At 40.8% G+C, this 17,468-nt stretch overlaps 1 protein-coding gene across 1 annotated transcript in view; it reads right to left on the bottom strand.

The window, feature by feature from the left end:
* The window catches only part of tdgf1 (teratocarcinoma-derived growth factor 1), a 15,214-nt gene extending 1,077 nt beyond the window's left edge, over window positions 1-14,137 (bottom strand). The window contains exons 1-10 of the mRNA XM_044012938.1: window positions 13,977-14,137; window positions 12,091-12,229; window positions 10,882-11,320; window positions 10,473-10,718; window positions 10,169-10,392; window positions 8,760-8,937; window positions 7,366-7,609; window positions 2,821-2,997; window positions 1,005-1,119; window positions 673-782 (exon numbers count right to left, since the gene is read on the bottom strand). Coding sequence (XP_043868873.1) covers window positions 673-782; window positions 1,005-1,119; window positions 2,821-2,997; window positions 7,366-7,609; window positions 8,760-8,937; window positions 10,169-10,392; window positions 10,473-10,718; window positions 10,882-11,320; window positions 12,091-12,221 — 1,864 coding nt within the window. The 5' untranslated portion in view covers window positions 12,222-12,229; window positions 13,977-14,137. The remainder of the gene's footprint in view (window positions 1-672; window positions 783-1,004; window positions 1,120-2,820; window positions 2,998-7,365; window positions 7,610-8,759; window positions 8,938-10,168; window positions 10,393-10,472; window positions 10,719-10,881; window positions 11,321-12,090; window positions 12,230-13,976) is intronic.
* Window positions 14,138-17,468: the final 3,331 nt, after the last annotated feature.

Here is a 17,468-nt window from a genome sequence, read left to right as displayed (position 1 = left end):
ATGTTAAAACCTCTGGTTTTCTCTATGAGGTTTGGTGTGAGAGAGTGAGTGTTTTACAAAAGTCTAACAGTGAGATTAGACTTTTAAGAATTTAAGAATGCCTTGAACAAAGTAAGTAGATGTAATTCATAATTTACGCTTTGTTTTCTTTACAATTAGTTGATGAGTTTATTCATTTTGTGAAGCAGCTGAAAGGTTTTTTTTCTTCTAATTTTAGGTCTGTGACATTTATGAATGTCTAAAGCTATAACCATTTTAAATAGGAATCTATATATTTTGCAAGTATCTGAAAGGTTCAGGCTTTTATGACCTGTCGCAGACCACCTGCAGTACCTGAATGGTCCACCAGAGGGTCGTGGGTCACACCTTGGAAGTCACCGCTTTAGATAAAAGCTTTGAAACATAAAGAAAAGCATGTGTCGCTGCTGTGGGTGAAGCAGGAGTCACTGTCGTCGTCAACAACAACAATGCTTCTCCTTCTTTGAATTGCAGATGGGTGGGCGGGGCTTGCTGTGTGAACACCAGGGCGGCTTCAGTGTGAAAAGTGTGAACGACACGAGTCTGAAAAGACGCCTGAGTGCCGGGTGAGGACGGCTCGTCCACACCTGTGTCTGAAAGTTAAAAGAACTCTGTGTGTGTGTGTGTGTGTGTGTGTGTGTGCGTGTGTCTCACCACAGTCTTTGTGGAAGACGTTGGGGAAACAGTGCAGGACGCCGTAACCACAGCGGCAGTAAGAGCAGCCTTTCCTGACCCACACGCCGTGAGGAATCGAACCGCAGTTCCTGCGAAAGTGGAAAACACGAAGAACAAGCGTGAAAACAGCGCAGAATCAGGCCCGAGGCGTTTCCATGGAAACAAACAAACCAGCTGGTGAATGGCGCGTTCCATTTACACCAGCAGTCGGAACACGGAGTGACGTCATTTAAACGAACGAAACAAAAACTTTAACACAAAATCAACCAAACTCTCGGTGTGACAGAACAAAGTCACGTGATCACTCTCACCTGACGTGCTGGTTGTACTCGCAGCTGCGTCCGCTGAAGAACGGCGGGCAGGCGCAGAAACTGCCCAGGATACACGTGCCTCCATTTTTACAGCAGCTGCGACTCTGTTCAGAACCTGCAGGAAAACATCATCATCATCATCAGCATCAGCATCATCATCAGCAGCATCAGAGCCGCAAAAACACGATCATTTCCTTCAGTTTTGGCCGCAGAATATGAAAGAATTGACAAATATTTGTATTAAACGTACGATTAAAAGATAAAAAATCGTTTTAAAATGAGTTTAAAATCACTTTCAACAGATAAATGGGGTCAAATTTGACCTGAAAAAGCTTTGATTTTCAAAGAAAATGTAGGTTTTTTTGTTAAATAGTTTCATCTGTTTATTTCAAGTGAAATTTTAGACTAAAAAGGATCAAATTTGTCAAATTATTTTTGAACCACAAAGGCTTTGATACTTAAGTATAAAGATTTGACATTAAGCGTTTTTAGGGGCTCGATCTGTGCAAATAAAAACTTGATTTGATTTTGACTGAATTGTCACAGGTTGAAATTATGTACAAAACACGTGTTTCCAAATGTCAAAATCTTGTTTTGTTTGGAATATTTTTAGTTTAAAGACGAACATCGTCATTTCACATCAAACAGCTGATATTATGACAAACTTACTTTGAAGAGCAGATTTATAGTTTTCTACTTTCTCTTTAAATATTATTTTTTACATCTGTAAATAAAGGTTTTATGGTTTTTTAACTATTTATTTTCTCCTGTCCATTTTCCTGCACGTACACTGACCCGAGAGCCTCAGGTTGACCCTCACACACACACACACTCGTGTATATCTGTATCAGCTGAGATAAACCAGGCTCTCCATCTGGCGACACATTCCTGTCCTCCTCCTCCTCCTCCTCCTCCTCCTCCTCTGCTTCACATCAGCAGACAAACAGCGACGAGAGTCGCAGCAAACACGAGAAAGTAACAAAGAAACACGAAAACTAAAGTGAAACTTTCAGTGGAGTTAATGTTTCACACAGAACTCTGGGTTTTCCTCTTCTTTTCCTTAAATATCTTGTTCTGTTTTAATTGAGTAAATATAGTGAGACGACTTTTAATAAACAAGTTTTTCCAACTCTCTATTGGACTTTTTTTGCAGATATTCCGATAGATCGGGATAATGCTTCGGACGATATAACGTTATAACATTTTCTCTACGTCCAACTTCTGTGTTTCTTTTTTAACCTGAAATTTTTACTGTTTTACATTGAAGAACTATTTTAAATGATACTTTTTCCCAGTGTTTATTAAGTAAATATTGTGAAAATGACATTGAATTTAAAAAAAACATTAAATAAAAGCTGTTTTTCCAACTCTCTCATCACTTTTTCTAATACTGAATTAATGCTGAATAACGTGAAATTATATTCAACGTGAATTTTGACCACTTTCATTTGTCGTATTTTACTAAAACTAAGGTTAAAAATACTCGTTAGAGTTTTTAGAAAAGTGTCAGAGAGTTTGGTGAAATCGAAATGAAAAATGAATTTTTGCTGATTCAATTCTGATATATTAGGATAATGGGCCGATAACTGACTCTGATATTTAGCTCATTTTTGTTGTTCTGTCGTGAAATTAATGTTAATATTTTTCAAACCTGTGTTGCAGCAAACATTTGATAAAATAAAATAAATAAACAAAGTGATATTATATCTGTAGAGGGCGCTAGACTGCGAGTCAAGCAGGCAGCAGTTTGCCAATATCGATATAATTCTGTGTATTTTTAAAAGTATTGACTGGTTTTTGTGTGTGTACAACTTACTGCCCGTGAGGCCGATGAAGGGCAGGACGCCGCCGGCGTCGCGGTGTTTACGCTCCCCAGGATTCGGGGAGTTGACCTGAGCCAACTGACCCAGGAAGTCCTGAGAGGACTTAGATTTCACCACAGAAGAAGAGGAAAGAGCAGACTGTCGTCCACGACAACCCTCGCCTTCACAGCCTGAAAAACCAAATAAACACAATAATATTACAAATTTACACCTTATAAAGTCTCACTTTTTTCCTTCTTTAAACTTTTTAATTCTTTACAGTTTCTATGAAAACGTGAAAAACAAAAGAAACTGCATTAAATGAGAGCTCACTTTCATATTTCTGTTTTTTACATACATATTTTTTATAGTGCAGAACACGGCAGATATCGTGTGCGACTGCAGAGCTGCTGTAAACTGTGATGAATCACACAAAAAACACACAACAACAGAGTGAAAAACCAGTAGAAATGTGTGATGAAGTGACCTGAAGCAGCAGCAGCAGCAGCAGCAGGAGCAGCAGCAGCAGCAGGAGGAGCAGGAGCAGCAGCAGCAGCAGGAGCAGCAGCAGCAGCAGCAGCAGCAGCAGCAGCAGCAGCAGCAGGAGCAGCAGCAGCAGCAGCAGCAGCAGCAGCAGGAGCAGCAGCAGCAGCAGCAGCAGGAGCAGCAGCAGCAGCAGCAGCAGCGGCAGCAGCAGCAGCAGCGCAGCAGCAGCAGCGGCAGCGGCAGAGCGCAGACACACGAGTGAAAACAGCACAAACCTGAAGAAAAACAAAAAACAATTCCTCTTTATTTACAAAAATAAGCTCAAATGTGAGTGTCTCTTCACTCGCTCACTCACTCACTCACTCACCTGAGCAGTTGAGTCCACTTCATTTTATAATCCACAGAATGTTCCCTTAAAAAACTGTTGAAATGAAAACGTTAAAACTCTGCAGCTCAGCTCACTGAGGGTGAATCCACATGAACGAATGATCTCTGTCTCTCTCTCTCTCTCTCTCCTCCAGGTGACTCTCATTCAGCATGGGGTGGGGTGGAGTCGGCGAAGACACGCCCACGGTTTCCGTCTGGCTCTGTACGTGTGGATTGAATCCACACACATAAATACTGAAAACAGTGAAAAATGTAAGTAAATTCTGAAAAACAAAAAATATTAATTTGTATTAAATATTTAAATAAGTGTGTGTGTGTGTGTGTGTGTGTGTGAGGGGAAACTTTCAGTGTGAAAACAGGAAGTAAATGAAAATTTGAAAGAAAAAAGAAATAGACCCCCCTCTCTCTCTCTCTTACACATGTATATGAACTCACTCACTCATTCACTTGTTAATGAGTCTCACTCTTCTTCGTCACTTTCTTCATCACAGGAAACAAGGAAACTTTATATTCTGTGCCATTCTCTTCATGACACGAGTTTAAAGTTTTAAAAATGTGATGACATTAAATTATTCAATTATTAAATTTTTATTTATTTATTTTTACAAAAAACAAGAAATTTCTTTAAAGTCAGAAAAACTTCAAAATAAAATAACGATTACATTTAAAAAACAACTACAAATAACATTTGGGACAATAGATAAATCTATTTGTAAAAGAATATTCTTCTTTATCAAAATATTTTCTGTCATTAAAAGTTTACTTTTCACAACAAATTCTGTAAAATATACTTTCAACTTTTTAATAAATAAATAAATTAATCACTTTTGATATATTTTTTAAATTTTAACAAGGTTTAATATGATTTTCTTTCTCATTTATTCGAGGTTTCAGGTTTAATTTGTTGTTTTTTTCCATTTTATTCACTAAATGTGCTGAAGAATCAGCAGCTGCTGCTTCATCGGTGAAAACATCAGAAAAAAATGCTCTTTTTTTCTTTATCTTTACTTTTAAACTTTGGTAAAAAAAATCAGGACTAAAACCCTGTCTCACACACACTCGCTCGCACACACACACACACACACACACACACACACACACACCCAGCTGTGTGTGTGTTAATCTGCCTCTGCTTTGACCACACAGGAACAATCAGAGGTGGAAATGGTGATTTTTGTATCAGTGGAGAAAAACAATGAAGTCTGAGCTCATGCTAATACACAGCAGGAGAGAGAGAGAGACAGAGAGAGAGGGGGGGAGACAGAGAGAGAGAGACAGAGGGATAGAGGACATTGCATTGACTTACATTAATTTCCCGGAGACTTACTCTAACCCTGACCTTAAAACATGTCTTCACCTTTAAATGTCGTCTCTATAATGTGGGTGTGTAAACACAACATTAGTAATACCTGTACACACACACACACACTAAACAAAGTCTCATCACTAACCTTAACTATAACCACAATTCAAATCTAAGTCCTGAACTCCTAAACCAGTTCCTCAGAAATGAGGTTCCAACTCATTAGGACCAGGTTTTGGTCTCCATGAGGACTAGTGCTCCTGACAAGGTCCTAAAGAGGCATATTTATTTAAACTTTAAATTTTATTTAAACACACATAACATATACTTTTTCTAACAATTTGATTCAATAAAAACTTGATTATTTAAATAAAAATCCATTTTCATTCCATTTGTAGTTGGAACTCAAATCTTCAAAAAGTAAAATTGAATTATAGCAAACAAAATACGATTAATAAAAACATTTAAAAATGTTTGATCTTTGACAAACATCACGCAAGTGCAGAGAAATTCACTCACTCACCGTTTACATGAGGACGTTGCAGCTTCAGACTGACACTATGTCTCCATCTGGTGGTGGATTTAGGAAACACACCTGACACACAGCAACATGTCCTTTTTTTCTGACTTCTCAACTCAGACGGTGACGCCGCTCCCAGATTCCGACTTCCGATCCAAATGGAATCCCCTGTGTCTCCACAGACACAAGAACAAAACACTTCTACAAAGAGCCGCAAACATTATTTGATGAATCAGTTACTAAATGAATCGTCAACTATCTCAATTCATCGATTTGAGTGTTGTTTTTTTAAATAAAGAAAACCAGTTTCTGATGTATATATACATATACATATATATATACATATATATGTATATATATATACATATATATGTATATATATATATATATATATACATATATATAAAAACAACAGTGTCATCAGCGTATACTGTAACTATCACATATTGACTCATTAACAAAGGTTTGACGAGAGTAAATATTTGTTCATATTTAAAAAGTTTCGCACTACAGCTTTAATTTTTCACACTAGTTTATTTTTGTCAGGAAAATCTGGCAAAGCGGACTTGTAAAAACATAAAACACGTCGTGACATTAACGCTAAGTGAATGACAACAACACAATAATTCACCACTTTAGTAAAAGTTGTTTAATTATAAACATTGTTTCTTTACAACAACAAAAACAACAACCTGTAAACCATTTAACAAACATTAAGACTCACTTTTCAAATGTACATTTTCTCACTTTGCACTTTCTACAAACTTTACAAGCTTTGGTCTGAATCTCTGAGCTAAACACACCCCCTTCATTTGCATATAAGAAATTGAAATAATTTGACCTAAGAAATATTAATGTAATGTAATTGGCACGTGTATTCATTTAAAATAAAAAAACATGGGCTTCTTGATTAATTCAATTTTGACAGCATTGGCTTTCCATAGAAACGCTTCAAAACATGCTAAACACGTTCTGTTCGGGCTTCTGAAGGAAAAATGGCCGCACAAGATGGCCGACTTCTTTCAAACGTGACTGTCACAACGCAGTTTGCACCAAAAATGAAACTGAAAACACGATTTATTCTGCGAAGTGTGACGACTTCTGTCGAAAGGATTTACTGCACTTTCAGGGATTTCAAATAAAATCCTTTCGGGTACGAAGTGTAACCGCACAGTTAAGAGACATCGTACACCTGAAACACTCGCCTTCAAAATAAGAGGCACTGACTTTTTGTTTCACTACTTCCTGTGTAACTGTTTTGCCATCACATCTTTTTTTTCTTTGCAAAATAAAACACACATTTTTATATGTTATTTTTAGTTTTTAGTCGTGTTCCACTACATTGGCAGCGAGAGGAAGTAGTTACACATCGCACGTGTGCAGAAGAAAGGGTAAGGGTAAGGATAAGGGTAAGGGTAAGGTTTAAGGGTTAGGGTAAGGGTAAAGTTTAAGGGTTAGGGTAAGGGCGTCTCCAGACCTTCTGCATTCAGTGAACGTCCGCTTCTTTCAGTGTGAACGTACGTTTACTGAAACCACGTTGTGTTTCCTGGTTCATGTGCAGTTGACGTGAACAGTCCATGAAGCCACACGTTAGCTTTGGACACAGATGCGCTAAAGGGTGGGACATCAACATCACAAGGACCTGAGCAAACTCTTCCATGCAGGAACCAATGGATTGGCCTTAACTTTGCAACTCATTATCTGAAGCTGAAGCTAATAGCAAGTTTCATCTTTCTTCCTCATCCTCTTCATCATCTTCTTCTTCATTTTCTTCTTGTTCTTCTTTTTCTTGTTCTTCTTCTTCTTCCATTTTCCAGCTGTTGTTCATCCTCCAGCTGCGAGTCCACTCAGTCTTGGGCGTACCGTCGTCTTCACGCATCAGCCCCGCGTGTCTCTGACTCAGGTGCTCAGCAGAGAAACACGTCACATCGTCCTCTTCCGGCTTCTTCCAGCGACAGATCTTCCACGACTCTTTCCACGCCCACCACCACTCGGCCTGCTCCTCCCCCTCCGGCTCCTCCGAATCACTCAGATCTCCTCCCCTGTGAGCCACTGCCACCATCCATGACCTGCTCCAGGAGGAGAAGGAGGCGTGGAGTTTGTGGAACTGCAGATGTAGCGGGACGTTGGGTCTGGGTGATTTCTCCTCCTCCTCTTCTGCTTCTTCTGCTTCTTCCTCCTCCATCTTCTCATGGTCTTCCTCTGTGTCCACCATCACCGCCTTATCCTCATCTTCTTCTTCATCCTCATCCTCCTCATCCTTTTTGTCCTCCTTGACTTCATCCACATCTTCATCGTGCTGTTCTCCTTCATCTCCTTCGTGGTCTTTCTCTTCCTCTTCTATTTCTTCCTCCTCCTCATCTTCCTCCTCCTCCTCCTCCTCGTCCTCATTTTTATTCTCTTCATCTTCTTTGCTCTTGTCTATGACATCCTCACCATCATGTTCCTCATCCTGTTCTTCTCTGTCATGTTTTCTCATCTCTACGTGTTTCTCTTCCTCTTTCTCCTTCTCTTCTGTGTCTTTGTCGTCGTCATCCTCCTCCTCCTCCTGGTCCTCCTCCTCTCCATCTTCTTCACTTCTCACCTCATCTTCTTTGTCCTCCTCCTCATCTGCTTCTTCATCTTTCTCTTTGTCATCAACACTGTTGTCCTGTCCTTCCCTCTTTAGATCTTCCTCCTCTTCATCCTCCTCAAGTTCTTCATTTTCCTCTCCTTTAAATTTCTTTTCCTGTTCCTGTTTACCAAGCTCTTCACCCTTTTCTTCATCTTCATCACTCTTGTCCTCTTCATCCTCCTCTTCTTTGTCCATCTCCTCTTCAACTTCTTCCTCTTCTTCGTCCTCCCCTTCCTCATCTTTTTCTACTCCTTCATCTTCCTCCTGCTCATTTTCTTCTTCATCCTCATCCTCCTCCCCCTCCTCATCTTCCTCTTCCTCCTCCTCCACCTCCTCCCCCTCCTCTGGTTGGCTCAGTTCTTTAGGAGTCTTCCAGGCCTCCTCCTCCTCCTCCTCTTCTCCCCTCATCCTCCTCCCACCTCCCCTCATCCTCTCCCTCCTCCTCCCTCCATCTCCTCCCCTCCTCCTCTGAATAGCTCAGTTCTTTAGGGTCATCCAGCCTCCCCCCCCTCCTCCCTCCCGTCTTCCTCCTCCTTCACCTCCTCCCACTCCTCTGGTTGGCTCAGTTCTTTGGGGTCTTCAGGCCTCCCTCCCCCTCCTCATCCTCCTCCCCCTCCTCATCTTCCTCTTCCTCCTCCTCCACCTCCTCCCCCTCCTCTGGTTGGCTCAGTTCTTTAGGAGTCTTCCAGGCCTTTGTCCACACCACGCTGTCCATCACGTCATCGTCCAGCGGTGAACTGAGGAGGACATTCACGGTCCGGCGTCTCCTCATCATCGTGTCGCTGTGGTGATGATGCGACTGGAGTGAACCACGGCGCCACCTGTGGATACAGTTGTAGTTTTTGTTTTATTTTGAGTCTTCACAGATTCTGATCAAATTTGTGACAAGCCACTGACGACCAATCAGAAAAGACCTTGAAACCGTACGAGCTCTCAATCGCTAACGCTAGCTTAAAAATTCTATTTACAAAGTTTGGACCAAAGGCAAAAATGTATATTTGATTTGATGCTAGAAAATATCTTTTTCAACATTAGCTTCTTTGCATAGACAAAGTTAGTAAAACCCAAGACCACCAGAAATTTGTGACATGACAGAAATTTGCTCTTCTTGTACATAACACGACAAACAGCTCACGACGTAGTGGAGAAATTGGGTAGAAATTGACTAAAATTCAGTCACACGTTCACGTCAGAGGCTAAATTACCAAACTGGCTTGAATCTTAACTTAACTTAACTTAACATACTGCCTTTTCTTAATATCACAAGCTGAGGACATCAACACAGCAATATTGTGAATGGTTTTAGCAGCACAGTGCCACCCAGTGGGCACATGGGGCAAATGCATCTTTTTCTGAGCAACTCTAGATTATTGTTTTTACATGTCTGCATATTTAAATGACGTGTGTGTGTTTACATTTATATTAAAAGTCTGATTTTAGTCAAAATTGAGCTCACCTTAGTCAGACTAACATACCTGGATAATGTCATTCATAGTCCGATTACTTCTGCATGGACACTAGGGCTGTAAAGTCCCGGTCGACTGGTCGATTAATCAGTCGATAAGTTCTGGTTCGAATTCTGATAAGTCAACGTTTTGCTGTGTTCATTTCATACAGTCTATGATTAATTTGATTTCATCTGGAGTGCTAATGGGGGTGTTTTCAGAGTGTTTGCACCCCTGTTCCACAGATCACAGCGTGTCTCCAGAGAACACCCCCCTTGTTTTAAGTATTTCGGATTAGCCCAACCCACAGGAGACAGAAAGACTACAGAACGTCCGGTGGTTTTATTTAATGTTGAGCTACAGTCAGTCGTCCTCTAACATCACAGTGTGGCAGCATTTTACAAAAATAGATGGCAATAAAAAAGATTTTGAGTGGAAATTTCAGGGCTTCAGTCGACCAAGAATTTCTTTGGTTGATTACAGCCCTAATGGATACACTTTGTCGTTCAGCACATGTCCACGCTGGTCTTGTCTTAGTGGGACTACGACCTCAGCTCACATTAGCTGTGGATGTAAATGTAGTCGCTGCCTCTCGGGTGTGACCCACCTGATCTGCTGCCTGAATCTCCAGCAGGAAGTCCAGCTCTTCTGTCGCTCTTCCTCTTCATCAGGAGGAGCAGCAGAGAGCAGCCAGGAGTTGCTCCACCCGGGCTGACAGAAATCTACAATCCCCGCCTCCACTGTGGAGATGGAGCTCAGTGTCTCGCCGTCTTTTGCTTGAAAATCGGCTCCAGACAGTTTCCAGGACTCATCCCAGTCTGTCAGCTCATCCTGTTTTCGACAATCACAACAAATATTTTTAGTAACAGCTAAAAAAAAGACAAGAAACCTGTGATTGTGCTGATTGTCACCTCGTCCTCCAGCTCCTGCAGTTTGTCAGACGTGTTGCTGAGGCTCTGTTGGAACTCGGGCCAGACACAGTCCCAGCTCTGCTTCTGCTGTCTGAAGACAAAGTTCATTATCTTCCATGTACCAGCCCACACAGGGAGAGAATACTTCTCTACTTCAGGTTCGCAAAGTAACTCTCTTTCAAACAAAATCTCCCACTCAAATTTTTGTTTCAGCTCAGAAAACTCCGACTGCGCTGGACTCTTCACCTGGAAAGAAGACCAATGGAGACAAAACATGGTTTTACAACGCAACAATCAGGCAATTCTGGATGAAATTGATTATTTCTTGTTGTTTGTTCTAATACTGCTTTGTGGAAAGTCTGTAAAAGAGTGTATGCCGTTAACGCTCACTCACACTGAGTTTCAGTACCTGTTTCCACGAGCGTTTCCAGGCCTCAGCAGCAGGTGTCACCTCATCCTCAGATCTGTCCAGCTTCGGTTTGTACGTCCTCCTGTTTCTTATCTCTATGGTTGTGAATTCTAAAATTCTGGCCTTGAGCTCTTTGGCCTTGAGGAAAAGATACTTTGGAGGTTTCGTGCTCATCCAGGAATCTTTCCAGCACAGTCGGAACACGTCCACCTCAACTTTCCGTTTTTGCCGGTGAGGTCTGGGAGAAGATCTCCTCCTGGAAGGAGGTGGAGGCGGAGGAGGCTCGGGTTTGGGTTTGGGAGGAGGAGGGACAACTTTGAATTTAATCTTTGGCTTGTTTTTGTCCGCTTCATCTTCACCGCTAGTGACTCTCCTGAAGTCAGACACCTGGTCTCCATTGGTATAAGTCGTCAGGTGATAATTCCACTTTGAGAAGAGTCTGCAGATACAAGAAAACAGTCACAGCTATTTTAATGGGTTCATTTCTGAGTGACAGCACACATTTAACACAGTTCATGTTTCAAACCAGCTTTTGAGGCCACATCTCTGGTGTTTTCTATTAGATCTGAACATTTTCACCGACTTTATGGGATGTTCTTCAGTTCTGAGATGTTTTTCAGTTGTGAGATGTTCTTCAGTTCTGGGATGTTCTTCATCACTGAGGCTTTCTTCAGCTCTTAGATGTTCTTCAGTTCTTAAATGTGAGATGTTCTTTAGTTCTGAGATGTTCTTCAGTTCTTAAATGTTCTTCATTTCTGAGATGTTCTTCAGTTCTTAAATGTGCTTCAGCTCTGAGATGTTCTTTAGTTCTTAAATGTTCTTCAGTTCTTAAATGTGCTTCAGCTCTGAGATGTTCTTTAGTTCTTAAATTCTTAAATGTGCTTCAGCTCTGAGATGTTCTTTAGTTCTGAGATGTTCTTCAGTTCTTAAATGTGCTTCAGCTCTGAGATGTTCTTTAGTTCTGAGATGTTCTTCAGTTCAGGGACTTTCTTCAGCTCTTAGAACTCAGTTAGAGTTAGACTCACTTAGAACAGTTTTGACAACTGAAGAAGCCTCTTGGATGAAACATCTTCAAACTTGAATCACACAAAGTCCAGTTGTGTACATCTTACTGCTGAAGATCACTGGATGATGTTTTCAATGAAAAGTATTTAATTTGTACAAAAATGGTAAGATTATTTTTGGTAAATCAACATAATTTGTTCTCACAGTTTGAGGGAGCTCTTCTTTTTAAATTCGGCCTCTTGCTTGCACTGATCCGCCTCACTCTGCGCTCTCTTCTCCCACTGATCTCTCAGTCGCCCGTTGCCAAACGTCCGCTCCTGTTTTTTGGACAACATCTCATCACCTGAGAGACACAGAGCAACGCAGTAAACCATCAGCAAAACCAGACATGAGATGTTTTGGGAGGAAAATGTGAAAATAGTTATAGTTATTATAATATTCTGCAACAAAATAAATAAAAACACTTAGAACACAGACTCTGTCCACGAGTCAACATTAGAACAGAAACACTACAGCGACATGTTATTTTTATACTGCAGGTTACACACTGCATGACACGGCTATGTTTAGATGTTTATTTGGTCCTTACAGAAATTTATTGTGTGTCATACGATGATGACTCACCGCCAACAACAGAGAAGAAAAACACAACATGATCACAAAACAGCAAGACCACGCAGAACTTTATATTAAACAAGTTCAATATCAACACACGATTGAGGCTCAAGTGTTTTTATCTTTCTGAGATGATTTTCAGAGAAATTAGGTGAAAGGATTGAAAAATGGTTCATCTTAAATGAGTGAAATGTGCATTAAAAACCACATGTTGTTCTTTAATTTATGAACAAATAAGTCAGAGAGTCAGACACCCTGAGAGTAAGGGTCACAGACTTTAATCCCCGTCTGTCTGGACGATGTGCTGGGGGGTTTAACGGCGTCTGTCTTTGTTTAAATTTAGTAGTTTAGCTCAGCAGCATCGTCTGAGCGAGACGTCACCAAAGAGAACTGCTGTGACATCAACTCTTAATACTTATGAAGTCAGAGAAATCACCACAACCGTGTCACCAGGGAACATGTTGAATTTAAATACTTGTACGTGGACTGCAAACTGGGCATCCCATGGACAAGTGGAGTAGAATTAGACTTGTAATTGTAGGGTTACTAGGTCGAGGCCTGGGTACCCCGAGTTAGGTACCACAATCCCCATTGCTCGGTGCTAATGGGACGCTCTAAATTGACCCGTTGGGAGGGTTGGGTCAGTCGGCATAAAAATCTCTGCCAAATAAAACATGCGGATCATCCGCTGTGGCGACCCCTACAGAAGGAGAAGCTGTTGTCTCTACGAAGAAGCTGTAGTCGGAAATGATGAACATTACCAAACCCTAAAAAGCCTCAGTACTGCCCTCAAAAACGTCTCAAACGGAGGGAAAAAAGGGGCGTAAGCAACGGAAATGGATAAAAATATAGACGGATGAAAGCGGAGAGGAATTTGACGACAGAAATGTTGACACAGGCGAGGTTATCTAACGCTCTTTCTCTAACATACACGTCACCAGTGGATATTTAACGTATATAATGCTCTCACAGTTCCTATTTGTCGCCTTGTTATCTTCTGTTGTTATTGTGATAATTCTCAAAGAGTCAATTTAGTTCAATGTTTGGAAAAATAAAAGACGTGAGAGAGTTAAGTTTGCGTAGGAACGTGAGGTATAAATGCAGTCTGTACGTCGTAAACTTCAAACTTCAAACTTCATTCTGCTTCATGTTGCCTAAAGTATTATTAAACGTATACAAAAACCAGAAAAATAATACATTCAAATAGATTATACAACCATGTTTATATATAGTTTATTCACTTTCTGCCAAGTAACCCTCAAAAATGTCACATACTGGACCTTTAAGACTCTCACGGCAACGTTAAGGCAAGGTTTGTCGCCTGAACCTGACAAGAGAGTGGTGGGGAACTCCTTTGTTAGAGAATAGCCCTTTAAACCACACAAAAAATGTTTAAGTCACAGTATTAAAGAAATTACATGTACAAATTCAGTTGAAACATGTGTAGAAAGGCGAGTAATCCAGTCAGGACTTACCTGTTCACACCTCCTGCTGTATCCAGGAACACGCCTTCTTTTAAACTTCACAATAAAGACATAAATCCCTGCCTCTCACTGTGTTTACTTCACATTTACTGTGTGCGTGTGTGTGTGCTCTGTGCTGAGCAGGTTTCCCTCTTTGCTATTTTTACATCACACGTTAACAGATCCAGAGCTGCAGCAGCTCTAAATTTAGTGTCTGGAGGGTGAAGCCATATGCCAACCACGAGGAGAGCGGGCGAGAATGAATGAAAACACACAGGCTGTGAAATGAATCTTTATTCAACAGGTGCAAAAAGAGGGAACCTTGGGCCGCGCTGCGAGCTCACGGTGACGCGCTCCATACGCTGAAAACACAGCACGGACACGCGTGACTGTGACATGAGTTTACGCTGCTGCTGCTCCTCCTGTCAACACACACGACACATTTACGAAAACACACGCGAGAGTAGGTTTTGGTGGCCTGTTCCTCCACAGTTATTTACGATAAATACAGGTGGAGACGTCTTGACCGACAGGTGGTGTGCCGAGTAGGGGAGGGGGCGTTTCCGCGATGCGCACATTGAGGCTTGCCTCATTTAGGGGAGGAGTCAAAAATGATAACGTTCAAAGCCTCGCTGCCCGGCTGTACCACGTGATTGCTTCGTGAAGTGGTTCTGATTTTGCTGCGAGGTTTTACAGCTATATAGACCCTCAGGCTCCATTCAAAATGTGGGTTTTTGAAGGAGAGTTGCGGTCAGTTGAGAGTTTGGATAGAGTTTGCATAGTTTGGAGAGTTTAGGGAGAGAGAGAGATTTAGGAGAGTGAGTAGAGTAGGACAGGTGATATCGGATGGAGTTAAGTTACACAAGCATACATCTGTGCCGTTTTCCTAGTTCCACAAGCACTTTCACTGTCCTCTGCCTGATTACGGCCATGCCATTTTCAGAAAAACATTGCACACCCTGTCATATTATGATATTACCATTTTGGGAAGATTTACACACACAGAATACATTCAAAAAATGTATTAAATACATATGTACAGAAGTTATTTGGTCATACATTTTTTGTAATTCATAGTCATTTCTAACAGACACAAAAATTCAATGCATCACACATTATGTGGTTCAGATACAGCTGCCTGTGATAATACACTTGGCCAGTAGGTGGTTTCGTGTGCACATGAAGCTTCAAGAAATGAACCCTTTCTCGAACCAATTGGCTCACGTGGTTCAATGCCTCATGAGGCTTCATCTCACCATCACTACTGATAATCCCATTAGCGTCCACTGTACTTTGTGCTGACTGCTAATGTTAGCCTGCTAATGTGCTAAAATGCTGCATGAGTTTGACCATGGCAAATACACCTGCTCAAAAGATACACCTAGCCACTAACATGATAGCATTAACTACAAGTGTGTTAGCATTTAGTGTAAAACACTGATCCTAACAACTAATGACATGTTAGCATTAGTTGTAAGCATGTTATTACTTATCTTGAAGTACCATTGACCTCTTTAACATTCTGGCATTAATTGTAAGCATGTTAGCATGAAGCACCACTCATTTGTTTAACGTGTTAGCTTTATTTGTAAGTGACCTGGCATTTAGCCTATAGCACCCCTTATCTGTGTAAAAATGTTAGCATTAATCGTTGAGTGTTAGCATTAAGCACCACTGATCTGCTTAACGTGCTAGCTTGAATTGTAAGCTACCTAGCATTTGGCCTATAGCACCACTTATATGGGTAAAATGTTAGCATTAATAGTAAGAGTGTAAGCATTAAGCTGTGCTTAACAAAAACATAATGTAAATGTTAGCATTAATTGTGTTAACTTTAAGCTTGAATCCCAACTGATTTGATTAAAGTGTTAGCATTAACTGATGAACATCTGTTCCAGTTGTCTCGCAGAAATGGGAACGATGTCACACTAAAGTTCTAGATTCATTCAGAACTTGACAAGTCACAAAATGGCGGTTAATGTTAGCGTTTTAGCTAGCGCTGAAATAATTATTCGATTATGAAAACAATCATTAGTTGCAGCTCTAGTTTTAGCTCGCGTCACCAAAGACGTTAAAGTGAGTTATCTGCTAAACAGACACGTCTACACCAATGTATAGGAGACACAAGTTATTACAATGGACACAAATATGAGAGAAGTCCTAAAATGTTTCAGTAAAAACATCACTGAATGCTCAGAGCAGCCATCTTGGATTGCAGACTCAGGTTAAATGAGTTAAGGACTTTTTTAAAGGAAAGAATGACTTCTGAGCACAAACTGTTAACTCTGTGTCATCATGAATAACGATGACCGCAGTCATATTCTGGACCTAATGTTTACAAGTGCTCGACTCTTTCTTTACAGAGATGATAAATAAAGCTCTGAGGGTCAGCGTCTACGCTCCAGCTGAAGATAAATGATGTTTTCTGAACTCTCTCCATGTGCTAATGTGGTGGAACAGTTTATTCAGGTCATTCTTCTGTGAGATCAATAAGCAGCAGCAGACCAGTTCACCTGTAACAGGATCCATCTGCTGCTGACGACACAGAACTGCAGCAGGTGGACTCACTGCTCACCCTGCAGGACTCGCGAGGTTCCTTTCTATTTTTACACCGAGCACTTTGAGTCAAACTGCTGGAATGTTCCCTGAGACTGTGCTGCTCATATATTACCTGCCTTAATTGCATAGATTTTCCCGACTTTACAAATGTTGAGGTGTTTGCAGATTCAGAGGAAGGTCTTGTTCTGCTGTATTGATTTTTTCTTTATTGATCAAAACTGAAACACATACAATCACCTGAATAAATTACAATAATGTGAGTTTAGGTTGTGGACCTCAGTGTGGATTATACCATCATTCCTGTGCTATAATAGCACTTCAGCAGATCAGACTGCAGAAGAATAGATTTGAGAGAAATCTTTTTTACCGACGCAATCAATCATGTCAGAAGAAAAGGCTATTTTTTTCTAACGACTTCCATTCAAACTGTTGTGTTTGTGTTTGTTGAATTAATCAATCAATTAAACTAACTGTAATAAACAATAAACAACGCATTTTCAATATTAAACATTTGAAATTAATTATATAGAACATTTGACATTGTGGTGCACGCACATTCACTCTCTCACACTCAGGATATGAATATGACTTTTTATATGTCATTAACCTTGTCTCTTTCTCTCCCTAGTTTGTGTCTTTCCTTCCTTCCCTCTCTCTCTCTCTGTATTCTCATCATGCAGGTTGCAGGATCCAGATCCAGTTTTCGAGGCTATCCATATCATACATATCATCACCATTATTATTGTGCTATAATTAAAAGTCTATATCATTAACTGTATAAACTTGATACAGTTGTTGTGTATCTGCTCCTGGTCTCTCTCTCTCTTCTGTCTCTACCTCATCTCCCTCTTGTCCTTTCTCTTCCCCCTTTCTGTCCCCCACCTCTCCGCTGTCCCCCATTTTCCTTTCACCCCAACCGGTCGAGGCAGATGACCGCACATCTCT

Source organism: Solea senegalensis, linkage group LG21 (genome assembly GCF_019176455.1).
Source record: "Solea senegalensis isolate Sse05_10M linkage group LG21, IFAPA_SoseM_1, whole genome shotgun sequence".
NCBI classification, from domain to species: domain Eukaryota; kingdom Metazoa; phylum Chordata; class Actinopteri; order Pleuronectiformes; family Soleidae; genus Solea; species Solea senegalensis.
The sequence above is the reverse complement of the archived record's forward strand: the minus strand, read 5'-3'. Positions and strand labels throughout refer to the sequence as shown.